Source organism: Phoenix dactylifera, unplaced genomic scaffold (assembly GCF_009389715.1).
Source record: "Phoenix dactylifera cultivar Barhee BC4 unplaced genomic scaffold, palm_55x_up_171113_PBpolish2nd_filt_p 000346F, whole genome shotgun sequence".
NCBI lineage: Eukaryota > Viridiplantae > Streptophyta > Magnoliopsida > Arecales > Arecaceae > Phoenix > Phoenix dactylifera.
Window position 1 is genome coordinate 162,114 of NW_024067805.1, and position 27,154 is coordinate 189,267.

Sequence of the window (27,154 nt, forward strand, 5' to 3'; positions counted from 1 at the left end):
AATACCACTAACCACACATCCAGATATACTACTAAAAGATGATACTATCTTCCCATTAGCTGACAGAAATTTCTGTCAAGAATCAGAACAAAGCCACTATCTATTAGGCAGAACACGAGCATACCAAAATATGCAATGATGCAGAAAAAGTAACATTAATAATCAAATTAGTAACTAACATGCCTGATACTGGCATGCAAATATAAATGCATCCCACAATAAAGTCATAGGTTAAGAACCCTTGGAGGATACATGAAAAGACTTTGGAAAATAATTAGATAATCTTTGAGGTATGGTTTCGGATTTTTGTATAGTGTTTGGAACAAAGTCTGGCATGGATCCTACCTGTATCCAACATATCATTATTCTGTAAGCTATGCACATTTCTTTTTCCCCTTTTCCTTTTTTTTTTCTTTCTTTTTTCGGAGTTGAATTAAATGGATACTACCATATTATTAGTCTGCAAAGCAAAAGAAAATTTACAGAATTAAGCAAAGTGTATATTCTAGTGCATAAGAGGAAGTCAAATCAAAGCAAAAACAACCAAGCAATCATCATATTTTCTATAATTTTAAAGATGATATAGATCAAAAAAAATCTTTAGACAAAAACGAAAAAAAATCAGGATCATGAATTAAGATCAAGAACAATGTACATTGAATTTCTGAATTAGTTTCCAGATCTTGTGTCGCGTCCTCCTAAAATTATCGATGGAAGAGAAATTGTAAGGGTGCTCCCAGTGGAAGAGTTTGAGATATTCTTTCAAATCTTTCTCTATACATCTTCTGCCAGCTTCAATGTGCTCCAAAACTCTGACAGCAAACCCAGTTATGAATTAAATATTAAATAGGATAAAAAAGGAAGAGAAGATATCAGAAGATAATGAAGATTAAAAAGTTAGCTCAATACTTACAAGGGCATGAATTGCACATAATATCCAAATGCGTTGTACAGGATGTTCAGATTTTTTCTCATATTAGGACTGTCACAAGTCAATTTTAGAGTTAGTTCATGATAATCAAGACATAAAAGGAAAAAGAAAGAAGAAAAAATATATCATGCACCATGATTAATTTTATCCAACAAAATTGATGCAGAAATAGTAGAGGACAGAGTGAAGAACGAGAGTATCCCAGTATTGGACCATCAAATTGATTTGAAGATAAAAACAAATAATATTTACAGCAACACAAACAAAAACATCCTCATGCCTGCTTGTATTTGACAGCTGGGCAGTCACTTCAGCCAGTCAAGTCTAAAGTGCTCTAAAAAACAGATCATACTTCATTTAGGGAATTATGGTGCAACTGCCATCACCACCCTTGAACCGTGGACCTCTCTCCAGAGCAAGCTTTTAGGTGATGGGTGCTGACCAATGGACCCAAGTGCTAAAATCAAATCATATTTAAAATTGTAAGATGAGTTTAGTTTGCCCACATAAATCTTTAACTGAGTTTGTTGTATAATAATAAGTAGAAAAATCAACTACAAAGACTGTTCTTTTTTTGAGAGAAGAATTAAAGCCCAACCTGGATTCATTACAAATAAGAAGGGCACAACAAGACGAACAATGCCCAAAGTAAACACAATTATAAAGAATTTTATGCCCACTAATAAAGCATATGTTAGTAATTATATACACATCATTTTATCTGTTCTTCAAATTTAATTACCATCAACAATCCACGGAGTGCTTCACATTTTATACTATCATACTTACACTCATAATGTTCACAAAATAAGATTTTATAAAATGGAAAGATCATTAAATGTTTTACTAAAACCATTAGGGTTTAACCAAAACCCATTAAATTTCACAACATTAGAATCGACTATTTCCCTCCTACTATTATTAAAAAGGGGTGGCAATCTGTTAACTCTTGATGTTTCAAATTGGCCCTTCATTCTTTTCAATTTGCCCAAATTTTCATTTCCAATTTTGGCCACGGTAGATTATTGACACAAACTGAATCATTCCCGCATCATGTCAGTATGATTTGGATCACGGTTTTAAGTACTGACACATGCTGGGCATGAAGTGATGTACAACATCAAAATCAAATCGTAATGAGAATATCTCTTACCTAGAATATGCTTTCAGATTGATACCATATTTAAGCTGGCCATGGAAGGAGAAAAGGAGATGAAGTCGTTTCTTAAACTCTCCAACACTAGAGGTTTGAATAAACTCCTCGATACTGCATGTTAACTTTGTTAGACATAATTCTACATGTTATTACATAAAATGGACAATTAACGATGAAAAGTACTGGCACATGCCTCTGAATTGTAAACAAATTATCTGCTTCAGCATCACCAAATAATTTACGATGAAGAACTGCATGCAAGGGAAACCATAACTGCAGAAACAAGCAGAATGTTCAAAAATGCAATTGCTCGCCATCTTTAGTATACAAATGAATAAATTTACAGCAAGCACCTACCTTTCCAGCATTAATCTCATACCGTTTCTGAACATCATCAAGTAAAGCAGGCCAACAATCTAATTCAAGCTTTTGCCATGAGGACACCAGGCCATATATTGGTTGGAGCTCATCTGTAGAAGATTATTAGATAGAAAAACTAAACAATTAAAGAAAAATGTTCAACCAAGATCAAAATCTTACTTTTAAGAGAAAATCTAGAAGCATTTTCCTGCAACGATTGGGCTCGACCAACCAGAAGCTGCAACCCTAACAAAGCCTTCATAATACAAATTTTACATTAAGAGAACAGTGGCTGCTTAATATTAGGTAGTCATTTAACAATCCAATCAGAGTAGTTTTAAATAATGGCATGCAGTACCACTCTCATACCTTCGACAAAGGTGTATTCAGTGGAATTGCTAAAAGAGTGTCTGTAGTGTCCAATATTTTCTGGAGACCTGGATGGTCCGGCCACTCATTCAGAAAAGATTTAATTTGTTCCTGAATTACTGTCAGTGGTTTTACCATTTTATGCATAACCGAAGCATTTGAATCCTGGAACATCAAAAAAATTTGAGATTTGTGCAAAAGACATACATGAATTGACATAAGAAAAGATCTCTTATGCATGACCTTGTAGATATTGTAGACATGAGTTGGTTGACAAGATACACCCAGAGTTTGCTCATACTCCAAGCATATGTGAAGTAAATGTTCTGGCATTAGGTTGTCATCCAAGATGGAAGAACGTAATGCCCGGAGATCTGAAAAGAAAAAAGAGGCTATCATGAGTTCATTGTCCAAGAAGGCTATATGATTGAGGACCAGCTAATTGTATAACCCAGTAGAGATCACCTTTTATTATTCTGGTCCCTAATCTGTAGGATTCCGTAAAGAAATGCAGTCTTTGTTCATCAGTAATGTGACCAATGCCCGGCTGAAATGCATGCCCAAAAAAATTAAGTCAACCATGATAGAGAGAGAGAGATCATGAATCTGACAAAAGTTAACACAGGCATTGCATAAATCAACTCATAATCATAACAAAGAAAAAAAAAACTGACAAAAATTTGCTCCCAAATCATATTTAAAGTTTCATACTATCTCATACAAAAATATTGCAGAATCCAGATCTTTTCCTTGCACAGTAAGGTTATAATTCTGAATATAACTAACTCTTGTACAATATTAAAGTTATATGAGCTTGTATACACTTGGCAAAGTGCTTATAATGCTTGATGTGTTCCATGCATACGGCATTCACTTGAAAAGTCTAGTGCATTGTAAAATTATCAGGGAGTTGAAAAATGCACTTAGAATTTGCAAGTGTTTAAGCAGTTGATAGAAAAATATATCTTAACACTAAGCTTTCCAACATATAATAATGATCAGAAATAATGGACTGTTAGACACACAGAATTGACTCAAGGGAAGCCATTTCTTACTTGACATGGGGCATAACATTATAAGAACCCTTAAGAGTATAAAAATAGAATTCTAAATATGAACAGGTACAGATTTTGAGGAAAAAAAAAGTGATGATAAGAAAGAAGGCAGAGAGAGAAGCTTTGGTAGGATAATTTACTATAGGAAAAACACAATGAACAAACTGAGCAATGGTCAAGTATAGCAAATGAAATGGGGAATGTCGGGGCTTAATTATGGTTAGAATTTAAGAATAGAAAAATATAATGAAAATACTGCACTATTGATCAAATTTAGCAAACAAAGTTGGGGAGTGTGGGGCTTTCTTAACCACTAGGGCTAACAGAATATATTGCCTAATTGTGAAAAGAGGTAAGGATGAACACAAGCAGGGTAAAATGCCACTTGTTTGTATTCTCAGGCAAAAGCAGACATTCTACCAAGCAGCATCAATGATAGACAATGCCTTGAGACAAAAGCAAGAACTAGAATGCTAACAGGAATATTAGATATTTTCTATAAATAATCAGATCTATAATTAAATGATTAAACATGAGGAACAGTAGTTTTTCAGATAAGTTTGTAGGTCACATTTTAAATAAGGCAGTCCAAATGAATGCCAAATTACCACTCAAGCAATTGGGCATAGTTAGCTGTTCAAGTGGCCACTTAACCACTTAAGCAGGCCCATCTGACAACACCGATACTGAATAACTAGCTAAAGTTTAAACAATTGAGTCTCGCTCCTCGCAGTTGTTTATCAGACAAGGTTGGTGGACAGTCATGTTGGGTGCATTGAACAAGCATGCTGTCAATCTTCACACCTAACCCAAAAACATTTTTAGCAAACCTTAGGTGATGTCCAGAAGGGATATAGCCTGACTATAATGCAGGGGCAATACAGCAAAAATTATTTTTACAATGCGGACAATAAATGACAATAAGAAAGTCAACTAACAGCAACAGGTGTTCCCTAGAGTCTTTGGATCAGCACTTTCCCAAGTGAATATTTTCATTGCACCTCCCATCAAGAAAGGTGTACTATTGGATAGTAGTTACTGTGGACCCATTTTTGTGGCTTTGTCATTGGTGAGAAATTAAAGATCATTTTCTTGTTAAAAGTAAAATGATTAGAGCTCATCTAGGAATGTCCTTGTTGTTTTAATAGCCAGTAACATTACATGCAAAATGGTGTCACTGCAGCTACCAGGATCAAAGGAAATGCTCCACAAGGTTCGAGAGAAAGATTAGACCACGGATACGGAATTATAAAACATTAGGGCAGCAAACTGTCACCTGACTACTATAAATAAGATGAACATCTTTATTATTAAGTATACCTGCTAGTTGTTGAAAATTAATGTAAAAGTCATTCTAAAATGATTGGACAGTCTTTAGGTGGCATGACAGACTATGTTAATACCACAAAACCTCATAGCAAAAAAATAAATGAAACTTACTTGTTCAACAAGATCACTTGAACCAAATAATTCATTGTGGACAAGCACCATACTCTTCAAAATATTGTCGAAAATGAGGTCCCATTCTTCTTCTTTAGCTTCATCTGCTTTAGCAGATTTCGTCTGGAAAATAAATAGTTTCAATAAGAAGCATATGAAAAATCAAAAAATGGAGGTGCAGCCGATAAAAAAGAGATTTATACTGTACCATTTCAGTAAATTCTTGTTGCATCAAGATCTCTTCATTCTCAAATGTCAAAGGCCCATCCGAATTCAAATCACTGAGCTGAGACATATCCCCTACCAAAATGTCTTCTATCTTGATCAAACGAGGCCTAAACTTGTAGAGTTGAGCATCGCCATCTTCTTTGGCTTTCTTTTGTGATTTCATATTCATCCATAGGCTTGTAAAGTGACCAAATATATCATCCAAGAGCTAGCAAAACAGAGCATAACAGAATTTGTTAACCTATCTGTGTGGTATATATGTCCGAGATATTAAAATAATCTCAGCATGAGGACTTACTAGGAAAAAAGCATTGTCCATTACAAGAGAACAACAAACATGATGTGCTGCACAAATGAGCATACTGTGATGAATTGTAGTTTGTAGCTGTACAAGTGAGACCTGTAAACCATGCAGCACATTTCATAGGCATTATATGATAAATCGTCAAAAATGACTCATAAACAAAATAATGAAGCATCACTAATATGGATAAAATTTTAAGATCAGCATATAATAATGACAAGCAAAAACTTATATGTACTCACTGATTTGTCAGGATTGATCTCACTTGATACGATAACCAACTTCTTCAATAAATTGAAATCAACAGCCAGGATGCTTTCAGATGCATTCATGTCACAAGCTATGTTTTCAGGTCCTCTATCAATCAGCTCAACAGGGTATCCACCAACTGGCAAACCTCTGGGAAACTGCATATAAGAATAAATTGTGGCCTGCAGCATCGAAGTCCTTCACACTGTCAATCACAACAATCGGCTAGTACAAAAACATCATAAATTTGCAAAATAGAAAGAAAAGTTAAGGGAACAATAAGATTAGAACAGCACATTACCGTCTAAAACAAGAATGGAGAAAAACACTGTATATCTGGGTATATTCAAGTACCAATTTACAAAACTAGTCACAAGTTATGGAGCAAGGAAAAACAAAACTTTTAAACTAGTATTAGATGTTTCACATTGTAAACTTGAATAAGAATGTACCACTTATTTCAAAACAATGTCTTTTCAGGAAAAAAATAACACTTAGAATCATATGCTTACCAAAATTCTTTCAAAATTGTCTTCTTCAACCTTCTTTAAATACTCCCCTTCCAGAGCACTTGATACGACCAGAGATAAACCCAATTTCATTTCATATACAGCAACTTGAACTGGTTGAATCAAGTCAATATACTCAGCAAATTCTTCTGATAGCCTTTTAATAAAGGAAGCAGAAGTGACCTGAATATTCAAATGATCAAATGTAGCAACAAATTGAAAAACAAAATACATGGTAGTGCAGGAAGATGTATATCGACGCAAAATAAAGAACTTGTAAGTTTACTAATAAGCATATTGTACCTGCCAATTGCAAGCAACGTTAATCATCAGTGAGAGATCAGCGTTGCATTTCAGATTCTTAATAAGTTCCATGCAGGATGATGCAAGCTCCCGGAAGTCAGCACATACTGATCTCAAGCTCTTATATTTCTGAGGCTCAGGACGAAACACAACCTGTGAATAGTAGACTGTCAAAAAGCTGTTATCAAATGAATTACATCAACTATCTTACATCCATCTCAACCAAGAAAATGTATAAATGATCTCCAAAAAAAAGGTGACAGTCCCAAGGTTACATCTCCAAACCCGACCCTGTTCTAGTACCATGCTAGCATAGAGTCGGTAACCGACGTTGGACTAAACACACTCCAACTAATAGATGCATATCCCATTAATACAACCAACTAATCAATATTAAGAGTAATATGGCCACATATTAAGTTATTAAGATAAATTTTGTACATCTACTGACATGCAGTGATAGTTCGACCCTCTCAAGACCTCAGATTGCCAAGATCATAATTGGCAAATATAAAAAAGAAAGGGTGACAGTCCCAAGGTTTGCCATCTCCATACTTGACCTATACCGGTACCATGCTAGCAAGGAGTCAATACACCTAGTCCGCGGTCGGTTCAGCGTATAAACACTCGATACACCTCTAACCAAGTCTCGGTTTGGTACTGGTAGGGTGTACACTCAGTACGGGGCGGTATGCACCGATATAGTGAACCTTGGATGATACTATACCATGATTTCCTTGAGTAAAACTTCATATTTATGAATTTAATGGAACTGAAATTAAAATTTTAGCAACTTTCCATTACCCCCACGAACATTATATATTAATAGAATATACTATGGTCGGTGGAACCGTCCTGAGCCGTCCGGTTCGGGGCGTCCCGAGCCGTACCAGCGGCGGACCGAGATAGCTCTGACAACGAAAACGAGAACCGACGACTGAGGGGCAAGAGGAGAAGGAAAAAGAGGAAAAGAGAGAACAGGGGAGGAAGGGAGAGGAAGAGAGAGGAAGGTGGAGGCCGGGGAGCCATCGTGCGTAGGAGGTGGAGGCCAAGGAGTCGCTGCGAAAGAGGCAGAAGAGAGGCTCCGCCTCTGGTCCCTTAGTTTACTCGAAATAAGGGCCTAGAGGGCTCCCATTTTATTTTTGAGATTTTTAAGTGAAAGCCAGCAAACCCATTGCCTCGGCCTCTGCCTCCTTCACGCGGCGACTCCCCGACCCTCCGCTGGCTCTCTGCCAACCTCCCTCAGCCTCCCCCTTCTCTCCCTTTTTCTCTCCCCCATTCTCCCTCTCCATCCCTCTTCTACTATGTCGATAGTGCCGCCAGGCAATTGGTCCGGGGCCCGATACCAGCACAACAGTCCTTGGAATATACAGATGGAAAGGAGGTCATTCATACAAAAAAATTCAGCTGAATTTTATATACCATGAAATTTAAGTAATCAACAAAGAAGAAATTAAGAAAAGGATTTTAGATAGGAAAGTGAACAGCATGACCTTCGCTTGTAGTCGATTCCGTTCGTCCTCCAGATTTTGTAATGAAGATACACTCTCTTTTTCATCATCCCTTGTTGAGATCCTTCCTGCCAGATGCTCACATTCTTGGCGCACCTACATATAGCCAATCAGTGATGAAGCTTTTCTTTTCAAATAGACAGGGCAATTCCAAGGAAAATATCAGACTGAAAAATATGCAAGCCAAGTATGTAAAAGAGAAGAAGAAAATCGTATACGCAACAACATAACTCAACAGTTTGTAGAGCTCTCACCTATTCCAGAAAGCATATTTTCCAACCTTGTCCAGGGTGCTAAGTGGAAAAACATCTAGAATATATAATTGCAAGTACTTTGACTAATAGAAACTCCCTACATCTTATTGAATCAATCAAAGGATGTTAAGCCATAATAATGGTTGAACCCAGTTTGCAGGTGGCATAGTGTATCTACATGAAAATGAGCGATTTTGTGAAAAGTTTGTTCTTTTTTGAAACAATGAGGAGAACATATCTGTTAGTTTCTTAGGCAAGATGGTGGAAATTATTCTATTTTCCCACCACAGGTGAATAATTTTACTGCTCTGTGGAGGTTTACTTACAAAATCATGTTTTCTGATGTTCAAATGAGCTCGCACTCTCTATCTATTAAACTATTGCAGGATAACATATTTATGCAGGTGCTCCTTTATTTTGATGGCAATCTCTTCTCACTTTTCTTAGACCCTCATAAATAAAACTACAATAGTTTAACAATAAATGGAATAATAAAATTATTCTCACTTTAAATGAACTACATGAAACCCAAAATATTGTCCTATGCAAATTCACTAAACATTTTTTATCTCTTTACTAATCAAAAGTATCATTACCTCTAAAAATGTGATCATGTTTATATCAGAACCTATATCCACTTCTTAAGTAGAAGCGTAACAGATAAATTAGACAAAACTTAGTTATCCAGTTTGTTTCATAAAACGGGAACGAATTATTCCACTTTCTAAGTTCAAAAGAGATAGGCCAATTTTTCCGCCCATAAATAGCCGATAACGCTCAATTTATCAAGCATTTCATTCAAGGTCGGCAGAACCGTCCAGAATCGGGCGGTTCCGATCATACCGAGCCATCCCAGCGGCGGACCGAGATGGTTCCGACAACGAAAATGAAACTCATTGCCAAAGGAGGAGAAGGAGAAGGAAAGAGAAGAAAATAGAGCGAATGGAGAAGGGAGGGAGAGGGAGAGGGAGAGGAAGGAAGAGAGAGGGAGGTGGAGGCCAGCCGGCGAAGGCCAGCAAACTGCACGGAGGATGCTCGTTGGAGCTCCACGGCCGAAAAACAGCTAGGTCCTCTATTTCATTCGCCCCCTTTTTTTTATTTCGCGATTTGGTGACTTCACTTAAAAATTGCAAAATAAAAAAAGAGGTCAAACTCCTGTTTCGAACGAAACAGAAGACCCGGCCTATTTCCCGACCTCGGAGCCTTTCTCCACATCCTGCCCGGGTCATCGGCCTCCGACAGCCCTCCGCCACCCTCTCTCCCCCTTATCTCTCCCATTTGCCCTTTTTCCTGCCTCCTTTACTGCGTCAGTACAAGCTCGGCATGACACGGTGCAGGCCCGTACCGACCCATGCTGCTGGGCAATCAGTCCGAAGCCTGATACCGGCACAGCAAACCATGATTTCAATAATAACAATCATAAACCCGATTTTTTATCGGTCCGAAGTGGATCTGCAATCTTTTAGCTTTCTATATATGCACTTTCCTGACTAAGAAGCATCTTAGAAGGTTTACTCAAGTGCTCATGTGGTATGCATTATAAAATATAAATCCTATAGACTCCTTTATCCTAGTGTACACATGATAAAGAAGAGTTAAATCGAGTGAAAGATATCCAATATTTGTTCATAAATGCAATGGATCTGCTGCAAAAATGTAACTAAACCATGCAAAGCACATAATTTTTCACTCATCACATATTTCATTATTTTTTATACATAGGGTTACTTGTTATGCATCTATGCAATGTCCCTAATCCCAGTACATGGGTTGCTATGGTCAAGCTTATGACAAAAACCATTCCACCGTCAGGGAGTGATTGACATTATTGATATGCACATTAACTTTCAAAAGCACATTATTTGCTTAGTTTTCACAAGCTATAATATGCTATAACTGTTCTGAATGTGCAAGCAAGTATCATCATTTGCAGGCAAGCTGATATCAAGAATCATACAGAAGAAAGCAGAATCAATTTGTGAATACCTTAATTTCAAGCTCCAGTAGAGCAATCTTTTCTAGTATCTGTGAATGCTTGAAGGCATACTTCATTGCAGGATCAGGACCATCTGAATTTAACAACAGATGGAAGCGCAATGCCCCAATGTGTAACCATGCACAGCCAAGATTGTACAAAGAATCTGTACGAATAAAAAAAGAAAAAGTAATCTATGTGCCAAATGATATTTGTTGTCAAAATAAGCAGATCTTAAATATCCAGAAAGAGAGTAGCTCTTCAACCGACAGTATAGTTACAAAACTAATTTATTAAATCTACTAGTCGATAAACCACTTTATCGTTATTACTACTGACACATACCATGGGACGGGCATTTGAAGTATAGTTCCTTAAGCAAAGGTTCTATAAGCGAATCCAGCAAAGAAGTCAGTACACCATGATTTGATGAAGAAATGAGTGACCTTAAAACTTGAAGCTCTTCTAGCTGCAGTAAAGGCATACATGTAAGTTACAATGGGAAAATGGAAATCTTGTTGAGGTTAAACAACACGACATGGAGATCAAAATTCTGAAGAATACCATCAAGAACTTCATAACAACAATAGAAGTCCTTGCCAGGTGCTTTGCTTGAAAGCAGGTAAAGAAACAAATTTCAAATAAATGCTTGTCTAGTAATCTTGGAAACACCTAGTTTTACTATGTATTTTGGAAACACCTAATTTCACTATGTAATTTAACATCCAAAAACTCATAACACCTTAGAAATTATTTAAAAAAACTATCAGATGACCTAAGAGTACTTTCTGCAAGTACTAAGCAACAGCAATGCACCAGAATTATAATTAGTAACAGCAAAAAAAAAAAAAAGACCAAAGGCCATTTCCGTAATGAATTAATCCATGAAAGAACAGTAATCATGAAATTTCTTCAGAAATACAATTCATGGAAGAATGCTTACCGTTATACCATTATCCAATAGTGAACAAAGAATTGAATTTATCTTGTTGAATGCATCTTTATCAAAAGATTTCTCATGTAAGAGTAGGACCTGTAACGGGTAAAACAAAAAGAAGATAAAGTTAGAGATGCTCATGTATAGAAAAACACATGGTTACCTAGCAAAGCACCTGTTTGAAGAGAGAATCAGCACAAGAGTGAAGAACACCAATTAAATCTCCTTGTAATGGAGTATCTTGCCAAAGACATCTGGAGGCAACTCTAAGCTTCAAGCAGTTCACATCATAATCCTTTATACAAGAGGTACACTGACTGCAAAATAGATAACGTCGTGCTTGTAAGGAAAAAATCTCCAATAATACAAAATGAAGGCCATGATGATTGACCACCATATGGCATTATAAAATATTAGAGCGGACCTTACCGATGCGAACCAGCCTGGAATCGGCCAGAAAAGGTTCAAACCGGACCTTACCAGTGCAAACCAACCGGAAACTGGCCGGAACCAGCCAGTTCCATTCGAACTCGATGCGAACCAGCCGATTCGCACCGAGTCAATCCGGTTCTGAACAGGGCCCCTCCCTTTCTCTCTGTGTTGTTATAATGTTATTGGGAGGGCCCTAGAAGGCCCTCCCAACAACATTAGTAAGCAGCGGACCTTATTCTGCCTCTCTCTTCCCACCAGGTCAAAGATCACACCGATTCAGCAATTCAGAAGAAAGATCCAAGCCTAAATAACGTGTGCTTCCTCCCTCCTATCTCATTTTCTCTTTTTTTGGGCTTAAAAAAAATAGCTCGAAAATAGCAAAATAAGGAGAGATCATGCCAAAATTTTGATTTGGGCTTAATTTTATTGTATGTTATAGATCTATAGACGATCTACCCGATGACATAAAATTTTTTAATTTTCGGATTATATATAATTTTTAAAACTTTAAAATATATTTTTGGATTAAAAATGAGAAAAATATAAAAATTAAAAAATATATAAAATTAGAAGCTCCTTGTAGCATGCAATACTTCACTAATCATTTTATGATTTGTATTATTTTAAAATAAGAAGTGTATCATTTAGGTTAAACCAGGATCATAAAAACATCAAAAAAATCAAAAATGTCAAATTAGACTTAAAATTATTGGAAAACTTCAAAAAAAAATGATTACCAATTAAATCAACTAAAAATACTCCCCAAAAAAAATGGGCGTGTCGTTTCCCGTATCGACATAGTACGATACCGAACCTTACCGGCCGCCGACCAGTTCGGCGGATCTTGATTTGAGATTTTTGAGTTGATAGGATGAAGTGTGTAAACTTCATGAAACAAGGTTAAGTTTAAGTTAAGAAACTTTAACTTAGACATGAGATAACTATAACCATAACCATCTAGCCTTTCTCCAACTATTTGAGGTCAGCTTTATGGATCACCAGTCTCCAAAGTATTCTTATCTAGGGCCACCTTAGATGTTATTCCAAGCTTCTTCAAATCTTTCCTCACAACTCCACCTAGATCTTCCCCTCTTTTTCTTAGAAACCTTCTACATGAACTAAAGTATCTTACATCCTTATCGGAACCTTCTTGAATCTTTGTTGTAAACGTCCAAACCATCTTAATTGATTTTCCTTCATTTTGCCCCTAATTTGTGCAACTCCTATAATTTCTCAATCTATCGTTTCTAGTTTTACCACACATCCATCTTAACATTCTCATTTATACCATACTTAACTTGTTTTTGTGAACTCTCTTCATTACCAAGCACTCTAAGCCATAAAGTATTGTAGGCCTTATTGCAGATTTTATTGTTGCTTATACAACGTTGCCCAGCACTCCCCCACCACACATAATATACTAACTGAATGCAACTGAAGATGCAAAAATGAAGCTGCAGAAGAGCAGGATGTAGGCACCATCAAAACAAGAAGAATGGTAGCAATTTAGACATAATAATTGATGATCTTACATAATCATGTCTATAGTTGCTGTTCTTGTCGGATAAACTAAGTGACAGGATTCATCATAACCACTTCCGGAGCTCATCTGCATTAGATATTAGAGTTATTTTGTGGAGGGAGAAACAAAATCATACTAACAAAATGGCATAATAAAAACAAAATAACATACCTCGAGTGGTCCGGAGCAGTGATTCCATAAGGAAGAATGATATTTGAACCACATTTCAAGAAGAAAATTAGCAAATTTTGTTTTCACTGCCAAAACATAAATCAGTGTTAGCAAAGAGTGATCCTTAGATATATATATATATATATAACAAATCAAGGACAGACAAACTCCTTGTAAGTGTACCGACCTGAATCCAGTGAATCCCAAGCATCTAGAATCCACAAAATCATCTGGTGCGGTGTGAAATCCATAGGCGACCTTGATGTGAAATCCAATGAGTATTTCAATGCATGCTGCAGTAGATTGGATTGTTTGGACAAAACCTAGCATTCAGAGAGTGGGAGGGGGGAGATGGATAGATAGAGAGAGAGGTAGAGAGAAACAGAGATCAAACATGTCAGAAAAACAAGTCCTAGAAACAGATGGAAAGAGGCAGAGACATAAAGGGATCCATACAAACCCATTTTGATACTTATGGCATCCATTCTTTTAAAAAACAGGACAAATATTTATTAACATTGAAGAGCAGTGTACCAGGAGAAAAGAAACAAATGGACGAGAGCAAATGAGAGAGCAATTCACAAGAAAAATTATATGCTGCAGTGTAGTTTCCAATACTATAGCACATAAAAGACCTAATTTGACCACATATCGGTTTCAAACTCTCTACGACATCAAAAAGAGAGATTCACAAACTCTATTCCCTATCAAACAGGAGAAATATTTATTAACATTTAAGAAGGCTATGAGCAATGTACTAGGAGAAAAGAAACAAATGAACAAGAGTAAATGAGAAAATTTTACAAGAAAAATTATAGCTCAATGAACTTGTAGCATGCAGTTTCCAATACTATAGCACCTAAAAGACCTTATATTGACCACATATCAGTTTCAAACTCTCTATGACATCAAAAAGACAGAATCACAAAGTCTACTCCCAATCTCCACCAGTCCAACCAATTTTTTACATCAAGAAGAGAATAACCTCTGCTTCAATAAGAGTCCAGTTCCAGTAAGAAAATTGTCAGGAGTCCTCTACTATAGCTTATGGGGGAGATCTCGAAGAGCTCGAGCATGCTTAACATATCATCAACAATATGTTACTGTTTGTCTATAGATGGATGTTGCAGATTTTGAATGGATAACTGAGTACGTGAAACCTTCATAGGATACTGAAGCCCTTCTCGGGCATATCTGATTGCAAGATCTCTGCCTGACAAATGATTAAAAGGAGCAAGGCTGCTCATTTTATTGCAAAAGACTATTCTCTTGATTTGTCTAGGATTACTGACCCTTATTCCCATGTATCCATAATCTTCCTAAGATTTGAGAAATACTTTACATTATGATATTATGATGGGAAAAGTTATAATAGCAGCATTATAAAGTTACACTTCTTAAATTCTTTTGCCTTTCAAAAGAAAGAATCTCAACTGAGTATTCATGCAAGTACTACTAAAAATAGGTGGAGAGTAATTTACAGACTATAAAAACCAAGGTAGGCTGAACCAAACCAAACCACCCGGTTCGGCCCGTATTGAGCCAACCTGATGGAAAACTAAGTTGCTTTGCTCATTAAAATCAATTCCAACCCCAAACCATCCGGATCGGAAGGCATCGCCACTTGATGAGATTTTAGATATCGGTATGTATGTTGTACTTTAAATATATATATTTGATTGTATTATTTTATATTTTTCACTTCACTAAATATTTCATGTTGCTTCTTGTAGCATGCAATATCTCACCATTCATTTTACATTTTGTATCATTTTAAACTGATAAGATACATCATTTAGGTTAAATCGAGATCATAAAAACATCAAAAAATATCAAACAAATATCAAATTAGACTTAAAATTATTGAAAAAGCTCAAAAAAATTGATTACCAATTAATTGAACTAGAAAAATTCAAAAAAAAATGAACGGAACCGCCACGCCCAAGCATACCGTGTCGATACGGTACTAGATGAATACCAATTAATTGAACTAGAAAAACTCAAAAAAATGGATGGAATCGGCACGCCCAAGCATACCGTATGTCGGTACGGTACCGAACTGGTATCGTACCGACCCATCCGCCAACTGGTATGGATCTCGGTACCAGTTCAGTGGACCTTGATAAAAACTCTGAGCCTTGGCTACTTGCGGTGCTCATTTCGTAGGAAACATGTCCACTGGTCGTACTTGCAAGGTGCAACAAATGTGCACAAGCTGCTGCAACAAACATGTCTAACTAGCTGGATATAAGTTGGGATGATGCACCAATGGTCCTTGGTAGAATTCATCATGGAAGAGCATGGCAAGAAAACAATGATCGAGACTGAATTTTATGGAAGTTAAATTCCGTGCTCTAGTGAGTGACTATGTAATGATTGTTTCTAGCATGATCTGCCGTACCGGCCGGTACGGGCCGGTCCGGCCTGGGACCGGTACCGGATCAGCGTGGAATCCGGTACCGATGGTTTATTGTTGGAGAACCGGTACGGACTGGTCTGGACTGGTACGGGACCCGAACCGGTACGTGACGAGACCGGTACGGTACCGGTCCGGGCCGCCACCGGTATGCCGACCGGTACCGGTACGGCGGACCTTGGATTCCAGTGTAAGTATATTTTTTAATGCGCAAGAGCATGTTGACATTTAATGCAGCCCTAAAATCAATAATTTTCTTGAAAGATTTGCCAGTGGATCAAACAAAGTTGGATAGGATAGTTACTGAGCTATTTACATGGCATGGAATATCAACAGAAATTGAAGGTTATTTGGTTGCATGCAATTCTATTTGATAAAAATTGAAGTACCAATACAACTCGAAAAGCAGAATTCCAACTTGAAATTCTTTGGTTTTGTCTGCTTGCAGTTGCAATTGCAGACTAAGACTTCAGGACAAAGAGATCACGTAAAGCTTTACGGAGGATAGTGTCAAAGCTCGAGAAGGGTGGATGTGACAGGACCAACTGGGTGGCAGGTGTGATTCAAGCAAGTTCCCACATGCCCTGCAAGGAAAGGCCTACAAGACTGCAAGTCTAATTGCAATAGATGGCCTCATGTTTCAAGTTTCAACTATATATGCTGCAAGTTGGGGGGCTCACAGGTAAAGAAACAAATAATGCACATGATTCACCTCAAGTCACCTGTAGGTTTATGACTTACAGGGCTGTCCTTTGCAGCTACCCAAATAGTCCTAAAAAAATTCACCCATCACTACAAGGATAAATCATTCTGTTGGGCAGTTGTCTTTGGAGGGAAAGTAGTATAAAAATTCCCATTTGTTTCAATAAGGACCCTCGAAAAATATCTAACAGATTAAGACAATGACCTCAAGTTGTGGTCTTCGAAACTCCATCTAGAGGAATAATTTTTCGATCTACTTATTGGCCAACTTGGATGCATTAGAGGATCCTATTCACTATAGCAGATGAATACATACTCTTTAAATCCTCGCATATGTATATTGTTTATCAAGCATACACTTGGCACAAAAAGTTGATCACTTAAAGTTTGCTTACTACTGAAGTTATTTGTAATCTACCTCCTTAAATAAAGCCACTGCCCATCTTTCCCAAAGAAGACTAAGGCACTACTGGACTTCCCCTCAGCACTTGATGGACATTCTACAATAAGCTCATTAGTCGCTTCATAGTCTTTGCCATATTTCCTTCCTCTCATTTCTTTTTTCTATTTATATTTCTTTTTCTCCCAGGAGGGGGAGGCTGCGAAAACAAAAGGACATTTGGCAGTTCCATCAACAAAAACATGCAATATCCTATGCATGCCTCTATGTAAGACTTCAAATGCAAGAGCCATGTACAAAATCCAGCAGGTTTAGTGAAACGATGAGAAACAAAGGTTTGCCTCTCAGGTGAATGCCATATTTTCATGAAGATCAGTGTTATAGCTCTTTCACTTGGATATTCCACTCTATTACAATTACTCATCATGTGCTACAGGATATAAAATGAATCTAGTAAATAGGAAGATCCATCAGTGAATGCAATTTCAACAAAAACAAATTTCAATGTGTAGACCTAAAAAAACTATCTTCTGTACATCAGAATATATAATCATGTAATATCTCAAGGTTTGTCTAGAAGTGTAAAACCATAAGGTTGTTCATGATCATGCGCTATCAATTGTCCAAATATGTGCTTGACTAAGTACCATCCTTGAAAGGACTTGTATCGTACTACACAAAGATTCTTGAAGGTTAACATTAAGCTACAACACAAAATGATTCTGCAGCAGAAACAACATATGTAATGACAGAAGGCATCAAGAATCAATTAAGAGGCTTACCTGATGAACTTCGCAAGCATTTGCTGAGATACACTTCGAAAATTCTTGAAGTAACTTGATATCCAGTGAAAAGCTCTTTATGTCAAATAGAGGAACAATCACCAGCCAACTACTGAAACCAGATTGTCTACATAAAATATCAGAAGAGAAAGAACAGCAAGTAGTAGTTGAACAACCCATTGTGGAAGCTTTTGTTCTATCTGTAGATCCAAAAACCAATTTGATATTTCTCCTTTCGTGCTCAAACCTTTTCAAAAGCGTCTGCACAAATAAAAACAATAATAACAATAATAATAAATCTTGTATAAAAATATAATCAGAACCACATGCCTCCAGCAACAGCAAACCTGATGCAACTCCTCCAATTGGACCAGAGTGTTGGCAGTTTCTTGATCTCCCTTAATTGTAATATATGAAGACATACAAACACCTGTAACATAAACACGAATGAAACCATATAAAAAAACAAAGAGTGTGAGTTAAAAAAATAAAATTTAAATAAGGGTATGCCGTACCATCCCGTACCGGCCGGTACGGGCCGGTCCGGGCTGGGACTGGAACCGGATCAGCGTGGGATTTGATACCGAAAAGTTTTCATTGAAAAACCGGCCGGTACGACTGCCGTACCATTACGGAACCGGTACGTACTAGTCCGAGCCGCTACCGGTACGCCGATCAATATCGGTACGGCGGACCTTGATTTAAACCAGGGTATGCCGTACTGGCCAATATGGGCCGGTAACCGGTCCAGGCAGGAACCGGTACCGGATCAGCGTGGAATCCGGTACCGGAAGCTTTTCATTGAAAAAAACCGGCCGGTACGACTGTCGTACCGATACGAGACCGATACAGAACCAGTATAGACCGATACGGGACCGGTACGTACCAGTTCGGATCGCCACCGGTACGCCGACGGTACTGGTACGGCAGACCTTGATTTAAACCAATAAAAATTCAACAATTAACATGCTGCAGTTGAACCAGAAGCGATGCAATTTGATAGGATACGCAAATAAAAAACTCTTGGCCATTAGTAGAAAAATGTCATAACCAAGTAATCAAAATGGACAAGCAAATTAAGTGCCTTTACAAACAACAGGTAAAACCAGAAACAAGTCCTAACACACAAAAAGAGAGAGAGACATGGAAAAACACCATGAAATGTAAATTAGATATCTGGTTCTGGGATGTGTCTCAAAATAACATATGGTTTAGCTGGGGGAAAGAGAGAATGCAAGGGCTCTGTCTCATGGACCCCATGCTAACTCTGTCACACATAGAATACAGCTTTTTTGTAGAGATAATACAAAAAACACCTACCTACCAATATTTGTCGGTCTTTGAAAATTCAGGGATCTCTATATTGGAGGATTTAATCCATATGCTAGATGTGTGGATTAATATTTCTTAAAAAAAAGATGAGTGAAATTTCTTCAGTTAAACTTAGCCATTCATAGCTGGAAAGATGTTTAAACTTATTAAAAAAAATTTAAGACTTCCTTCTCAACCACTATAATAATGTTTGCCATACTGCCCTGACTTGGTACCGCACAATATCGGGTTGAAACTATCACGAAAACAATATGTCGGTTAGTATAGGCCCAATACCCACCCACACTGACCCATACCACGGTGAATCAAGTTGCATACCATATTGTTTAGATTTGTAATGACCCTTACTACCATGTTTCAAGCGTTACCATGATAAAAAATGAGAAAAAGGACTCGAGCTATTTTAGTACAGGGTGTGTAACATACCGCACTGTACCAAACCGGTAATGTAGCAATGCAATACCGGGTATCGAGAATGCAGACCTTGACTCCATGCCTCCATGAAGTCCTAAAGAAACATAAGACTACGAAAGACTTCTCTCTAGCAAAGAATGAACCCATATCTTAATAATATCAAAGAACAATATGGAAAAGGAACATGATATCAAGATCTTCTTATATAGAGTAAATTATTATAAGAAGACGTATGTAGACTTTTTATTCTCCATTTACATTTTTTTAGCTTTTAATTTTTTATTTCCATTTTATCTCATTATGTTTATTATTGTTATAATATGCAAGTGTTCTTCACTGGTTCTCTTCCTTCACCTAGTTTCAATTTTTTATTTTTCAGAAAAACTGGGTTTCAAAATTCATTTTTTGGGGTTTACCTATTTCAAGGTTTGTGGAACCAATATCGAGACCCGAAACAGTCGGCGACCTACGCAATCCGGTGGTTCGTACTGTACCATTCCACAGTAAACTATTTTTTTGAACTTTTTGAACTGAGGTCGGCAAATGATTTGCCAACTCCATTGATCCCCTACTTCGAAACGAAACGGGGGACCCCCTGCTTCAAAATGCAACAAGGGATCCCCTATTTTGAAACAAAACAAGGGGACTGATAAGCCCTCTATCCCCCTTTCTGAGCCCTCTCCCCCTTTTGCTTGGATTCACCAGTATCAACAAGCTTCGACGGGATTGGATGACTTTCAATAGCTTCGTGACAAGCAGGAGAGGCTGAAGAAAGGTTGGATCTGGAGGAGGAGAGAGAAGTCGGAGCAAATTCCAAGCCAATCTGCCATCGTCTATGCCTGAAGCAATGGTATCATAGCCATTTTCAAGCCGATTTTGAGCCCTCATCTTCTGATTTCTCCTTCGAGGGTCGGAGAGAAGCTATCAAAGCCCTTATCTTCCGATTCCGAAGCCTCGTCATCCTCTCCCGCATCAAATTGGGGGGATTTGTGGATGTCTCAAATCGAATCTTTGAAACATACCAACAATCGACCAAACAGAATGGGTATGCTTCGAATCGGCTAGTTGGGCACGTCTCTACCAACTCTATCAAATTGTTGTCAGGTTATTCGGATGGGCCATTTCACAATCGTTTTATGATCTAATTTATCAGCCATAGGACACCTCTCAGAGCCAGAACTTCGATGAAAAATCCAAGAGTGCTTATAACCCGAAGCGCATTCCTTATGGGATGAACATAAGACTACAACACTGCTTGGTTAGAGGAGTGGTCTGATGTACCTCCTGACTATGCTAATAATCCAGATATCTATGAGAGGCATCGCCACTCAACGAAATTTTAGATATCGGTATCTATGTTATATTTTAAATATATATAATTGATTGTATTATTTTATATCTGTTTTCTGACTACTTGATTTGAGGATATTTCATGTTGCTTCTTGTAGCATGCAACATCTCACTAATCATTTTATGTTTTATATCATTTTAAAACAATAAGATGTATTATTTAGGTTAAACTGGGATCATAGAAACATCAAAAAACATCAAAAAAATATCAAAAAAAATTAAATTAGACTTAAAATCATTGAAAACGTTCAAATAATTGATTACCAATTAATCGAACTGAAAAACTCAAAAAAAAACACATGTCAATACTTAACCAGCATGCTCAAGCGTACTGTGTGTCGGTACGGTACCGTACCGACCTGTCCGCGGACCAGTATGGATTTCGGTACCAGTTTGGCGGACCTTGCTACTAAGAGAATGAGAAAGAGATCAAATTTCTATCATAGCACTACTCTGAAATTGTTAAGGCTGGAATCAAAACTGCAGAACAATTATTCAGCCTCTTACTGTTGGATATCTAGATGTCTTAATATTGTATTTAAGAGGTATATTATATGTTACAAAATTATGACAAATTACAAAATCATGGGGTTAGAATTGTAATATTTAGTTTCATAAAAAAACTATTTTTCCATAATTTTTACAGCTAATAAGCTATTAAAGAATGATTTGTCCTACTAAAAGTTATTTTTAATCCATATAAGACGGGTTAACATCAAACATACAAGTCAACAATGAAAAACAAAAATATAAGTTGGTAAAACAAAAAAGGCAGACAACAATGATGTATTAGGAATAGTAGTAGTAGTAGTAGTAGTATCAATAAAAGAGTTTATGCAACAGTTCCTCAGCAATGCAAGATAAAAAAATTTACAATCTAACTTATAGCTCTTTCACTTGGATATTCCGTGATGTATGATGTTATGATATCCTTTCTATTTTAATTAACAGATTAGCAGTTGAGTTCATGATTATATTGCTGGACCATTGATTCAAAGGTCCCGCTGATCAAAACAGCTGATTAAATGCCTAAGCTGACTTCTAAATAGCAAAGAGGGCTAGCAAGTCTTCTCAATCCTTGGTGACAGTCTTTCATTATCTTGACAGGACATGGTGCATAATAGAGTAGAAGAGAAATGTGCTAAATCCAAAAACAAAGTTGTGAGTTGTGACCCTTCTGTTTTGTGTGCCAAAACAGAACTCTGATGATAGTTTCATAATCCATGCCTACTCATATTTACAGTCTTGTAAGTTAGACTCATCTTCAAAAGAACAGTTTATCTGACATATATGAAAAAGAAGGTATTCCAATTGGAGTTACAAGAACTAATGACAGATCCTAAAGATAGGCCAAACGAAATTCAGTATGAAAAAAATTCCATTAAAGAAAAAGTAAGACAAGCATTGAACATACCTTGCATCGCGAGGTGCCGAAGTTCAATATTAGTTGATAGAACAACCTCCATTACTAAATGACTACCTGTAAAAATATTCACAGTTTCACACATTACTGAACAATTACTTTGAAAGTTATATAATAGATAATAGAAATTTCACAAAGTCATACCACTAAAATTTTGCTTAAATAACTTTTTTGTTGGCCAAACTGCATTACAAAAGCTCAATAGCTGCTGGAGTTTGTAAAAAACATCAGCAGAGGATGGTAAAATAGGATGACCCCCATAAATCCATAAGGTGGGCTTTTCTGTGTGCAAACTCCAAGTTGAGATATTGTTAAGGTTCAAACCCACCGACTGTAACAAGAATTTTGTTAACAATTAATGCCTTAATAAGAAACAAGTACATAAGAACTTCACAACTGGTCAAATCCATCTTTTAAAAGAAAAATAAGAAATAAGAACAAACATACAATAAAGCACCCACTGCTTCTGGGAATCTAGGCTGCAATTTTATCACTTCCTTTCTTAGACAGCTCCAAATTACCAACAAGTATTCAAAGTGAGATAAGGTAATACTCTTCCAAAACGACATATGATACTCGAGAATATTAGAGTATATTTGCAACAGTTTCTGGGACTCTGCTATTATTTTAAGCACCTCCCTTTCCAAGCATCTCAAAGAATTCAATACTGGTGATAAATAATACAAAGACTTTTCGCCATCAGAATAATCTGTTTCAGCATTCCATTGTTTATAAGTAAGCCGCAACAAGTTCACACACCGGATTGCATTATCAAGACGTTTCTGGGCATTCTTAATGTTTCCATCTGAACTTCCCAACTCGACCAATTTCTTAGAAAGCAAAGGAAGAGGTCGCTCATCAATATTTATTTTATGATAAGAAACGACCTCCTTCCTGCAATCTAAAATGCAATTCCAAATGGGGTGGTCCCTTTCTCGTTCAAGTATAGTCAAAAATGATTTAAAAAATTGACAATACGGTTCTAACATGGAACTGTACCACTTGAACCATAAAATATACAATGCAAGATCATTTTCTGTTGCTTGTTCAATAGTCCAGTTTGCAGCAATGAAAAGCATCTGATTGACCAGTGCCAAATCAAAGTCCGCAGGCATGATATTAGACTTAACATTCTGCTTGCCAAGAGCATTTGGAAATAAAAGAACTTGTAGCATATTTGCCGATATCACAAATGGCTGAAATTCACTGATGTTGTCAAATGGAAAAGTTGCATTACTGCTAAAACTGAATTTATATGAAGCACATTGTGCACCCAAGAACTCCAAATATATGCAGTTTTGCTTTACACAAGATTCTTTTGAGTACCACAAAAAATTTCTCGATGTGTGAGGCAATGGCCATCCTCCTGGCAATGATAGGGAACAACCTGACAGTGAATCTAATTTATACCATTCAGTATCTGATAAGTAGGAAAACTTCTGCTTGCATAATAGTGTCTGTTCCTCAGCTTCACCCAATGCTGACAGGTAAGTATGCTCCCAACTTAGTTGGAGACTCCATGTGAGCTGGTTGCCATTCATGAGAAGCTGCTGGAATAGCTGAATCCAACGCGTAAGCTCAAGAAGAGTAATTCGTACACCAAGACGTAATCCTGCAGCTTTAGCATACATATGTGCTTGCTCATTGCCAAATCAACTTACTAATAGGTATACCAGAGAAAGTTAAGAGTCTCTTTACATCGGTTATCTCACCACCCACACAGTCATCACCTCCTTCTCCATCAAGCAGCCAACTTGGCTGCATCAAGAAAATTTCCAATCCTCTGTTTCGCATGGCTCTAGAAACTTCACCCATGCTTTGGGTCTACAGTAAGGAACATTCGAAATTTGGGATGGGCATGAAGTACTACAGGCTTTCCATCAACAAGACCACATTCGTTTACAATGATTGACCCATCTGGCTCCACCAAAGAGTTGATCCTATCAAGAACCTGAATTCAAAGACAAAGGATAGACATCATACAAAGCAGTAGTATACATGCACAGGAAACAGTGAGTCCAAAAAAACATAGGAGAATGAAAAACATAAAATCACTAAAATCTATAAAGGGCATGGATTGTCAACAAACCGTCGGATTGCAAAGATTTGCGTTGTCTAGAACAATCCATTCACCACACTCAATGGCCCTGATCAAGTCCCTGCAACCCATTCAAAATTTGCTGATTGCTGCATCAACTTTTTCCTATGCAATTCAAGGACGGTCTTTAGGGATTTTTCCAGGTCTTTGCATGACCATGACACAGGCAAGTGAAACATTTCCAAATCATGCTTTAGTTCTTCAATAATCTCAATTAATGGACTAAGTAAACTCCAGGATTGGGTTTTCATTGATTCTGCAGATGCAGAGGCTGACATACAAGAAAAGTTTTTCTTAGCTGCCAAAAATGAAAACCACTTTGCAAATAGATCTTTTCTACTATTTATTAAATCCATCCAGTTAACCTCCAACCGTAGACTGAAGTACTCATCGACATAGCGTTCGACCTGGGATATGACTGCCTTACAACTGCCGATAGGAATTATACTGCTCAAAGGATCCAAGTAACTCAGAAACATCTGTCCCAGAAGAAAGGTTTAGTTCAGTCAATTCATTTCCAGTGAGCTGGGCAAGTAACCGAACAAGTGATGTTTTCCCGGCTGAACTTGGGCCGACTAAAATGCATAGCCATCGCTGCTGTATACAGTGAAGAGCAGCTTCCAGGCTATGACAAATCCCTGGCAGCACATTGAGCTGGCTTTTTATTATTTTCGTAGGTTGAAAATGATTTCTGTTCAACACATGCATTCCCCATGATCAGATACTTTGGATTGACTTGGAGTCTTGGTGTTTGGAGTTATAAATGGGTTTCAACCCAAATAAGTTTCATAAAGCTTCAGAACTTCTTTTCGGTCAGCTGCAGTACGCATTCTTTGAAGGTATACTATATTTAAGAAGCTGTCAACCTTGGCATTCTCAGGTGCACCTTCAAATCAGAACTCACATTATCAGTAGGCTATTTTTAACCAACAAAAATAGGATTATAGTCCATAATGCAGCCAGCAAAACGTGGGTTAAACTCATTTTATCAACAGAAAGAATATTGAAAACAAAGAATTCTAAAAACTTGTCTCTAACTTGTACCTTCTATAATTTGGCATGATCTAATGACATCACGTAGATTGAACTCCCAGGGAGAACCTCTTGACCATATTTTCGATAAATCATCGTATCCTCATAAAGACAGTTGTTAAAGGATATGAGCTTTGAAAGTAGTGTTTGTGGATTGATGGAAAGCGTGATTGACAGATGAAAAGATAATCATCAGCAGCTAACTCATCCACATAAACCTGAAAATAATTGCAGAAAATAATGCTAATGAAATCAAAATTCATTATTTAAAAAGAAAGCATAGTGCAAGTGAAAAATTGGCACTAGCATCATCAGTCCAATTAATTTTCTACAATAGCTCTACTGCTTAATTTACTTGGCCAACCTTAATAAAGCGATTGAGAAATGATTTTGGGAGACCTTTCCTGCCACCACCCTGACAAGAAGGGTTCTGACATGCAAAAATTCGGAATGAAGGAGGGCACTTAAATGTTAAAACCCAGCTCTGGTATGAAGACCTCGGCACGGTGGTCTAAAATAGCATTCAAACCCTGAAATTTGAAATCTTTCCTTTACTATAATATATAAAGAAAATAATATTGCAGGATGAAAAAAAACAATTCAACTTAGTGCAGTGACAATGCCTCGAGGACAGATTGAGGAGCAAGATTAAGTTCATCTAACAAAACCCAGCTGCCATTCTTTAGAGCCTGCAGAAATTAATGGATCCAGAATAAATCATTAATAGTAATGCAGAACAATGGGATGTTAAATTGTGGAAAGAGATTATGCACTCAACCTGGAGAAGGATGCCATCAGACCAAGAAAATTCCATTCCAGTCTCTCCCTGAACAGGCAAGTCCGATCCCAAAAGATCCATCATGTCTGTCTGGTGAATGAGCAATGAAAGGTTAAATCACTTATCCAAGGTCAACTACAAGAAAAAAAGAATTAAAGATCTTGAACCTGCTCAGAGAGATTGATCCGCACAACAGTATGACCAGAGTATTCTGCCAATGCAACAATTAAACTCGTTTTTCCAACACCTGGACTACCTTCCAACAAAACTGTAGCAACTTGTGACGTAAGCAATTGACAGGTGATAAGAGATAAAGAGAAAAAGTAATATAAATGTCCATTGCTAACTATAAAATTATAGAAGCAATCCTTACAGACCAGGCTTGGAAAGCTGCATTGCACGCAATACCCGCAAAACATTCCTGCTAGTAGTAGGTGCCAGAAATTCGAATCCCTCATGCTTACACTCCTTGCTACCTAAATAAAGGAGTATAACATAATGCACACAAAAAGTTCACAGCAATAATTATATCCAATAAAACTGAAATTTCTCAATAACATAGCCAAGACATGTTATAGCTCATCATTTTGAAATGCAAAAATCAAGTCATACAGAAAGGCAGTGCGTTAAAAACCAAGGCAGCATTTGGCCTAGGGATAAGGCAGGCATAAAACTTCGAATAAACCTCATGCTCCAACAGGAATAAAAAAAAAATAGTTAT

At 37.2% G+C, this 27,154-nt stretch overlaps 1 protein-coding gene across 1 annotated transcript in view; it reads right to left on the minus strand.

Annotated features, from left to right (window-relative positions):
- LOC103715404 (midasin) overlaps positions 1–27,154 on the minus strand; it is a 77,209-nt gene that overhangs the window by 7,294 nt on the left and 42,761 nt on the right. The window contains 44 exon segments of the mRNA XM_039118420.1: positions 656–812; positions 914–982; positions 2,085–2,198; positions 2,281–2,360; positions 2,445–2,557; positions 2,628–2,703; positions 2,817–2,981; positions 3,060–3,190; positions 3,282–3,363; positions 5,312–5,434; positions 5,520–5,747; positions 5,838–5,939; positions 6,086–6,274; positions 6,605–6,784; positions 6,905–7,057; positions 8,398–8,511; positions 10,656–10,810; positions 10,990–11,113; positions 11,588–11,677; positions 11,757–11,898; positions 13,546–13,622; positions 13,707–13,792; positions 13,894–14,029; positions 18,007–18,267; positions 18,354–18,436; positions 22,517–22,582; positions 22,670–22,857; positions 22,973–24,175; positions 24,177–24,337; positions 24,339–24,476; positions 24,615–24,685; positions 24,688–25,048; positions 25,050–25,319; positions 25,321–25,399; positions 25,401–25,509; positions 25,668–25,727; positions 25,730–25,807; positions 25,810–25,873; positions 26,020–26,130; positions 26,132–26,185; positions 26,279–26,344; positions 26,434–26,523; positions 26,601–26,701; positions 26,811–26,909. Of these exon segments, the coding sequence (XP_038974348.1) occupies positions 656–812; positions 914–982; positions 2,085–2,198; positions 2,281–2,360; positions 2,445–2,557; positions 2,628–2,703; positions 2,817–2,981; positions 3,060–3,190; positions 3,282–3,363; positions 5,312–5,434; positions 5,520–5,747; positions 5,838–5,939; positions 6,086–6,274; positions 6,605–6,784; positions 6,905–7,057; positions 8,398–8,511; positions 10,656–10,810; positions 10,990–11,113; positions 11,588–11,677; positions 11,757–11,898; positions 13,546–13,622; positions 13,707–13,792; positions 13,894–14,029; positions 18,007–18,267; positions 18,354–18,436; positions 22,517–22,582; positions 22,670–22,857; positions 22,973–24,175; positions 24,177–24,337; positions 24,339–24,476; positions 24,615–24,685; positions 24,688–25,048; positions 25,050–25,319; positions 25,321–25,399; positions 25,401–25,509; positions 25,668–25,727; positions 25,730–25,807; positions 25,810–25,873; positions 26,020–26,130; positions 26,132–26,185; positions 26,279–26,344; positions 26,434–26,523; positions 26,601–26,701; positions 26,811–26,909 (6,599 nt within the window).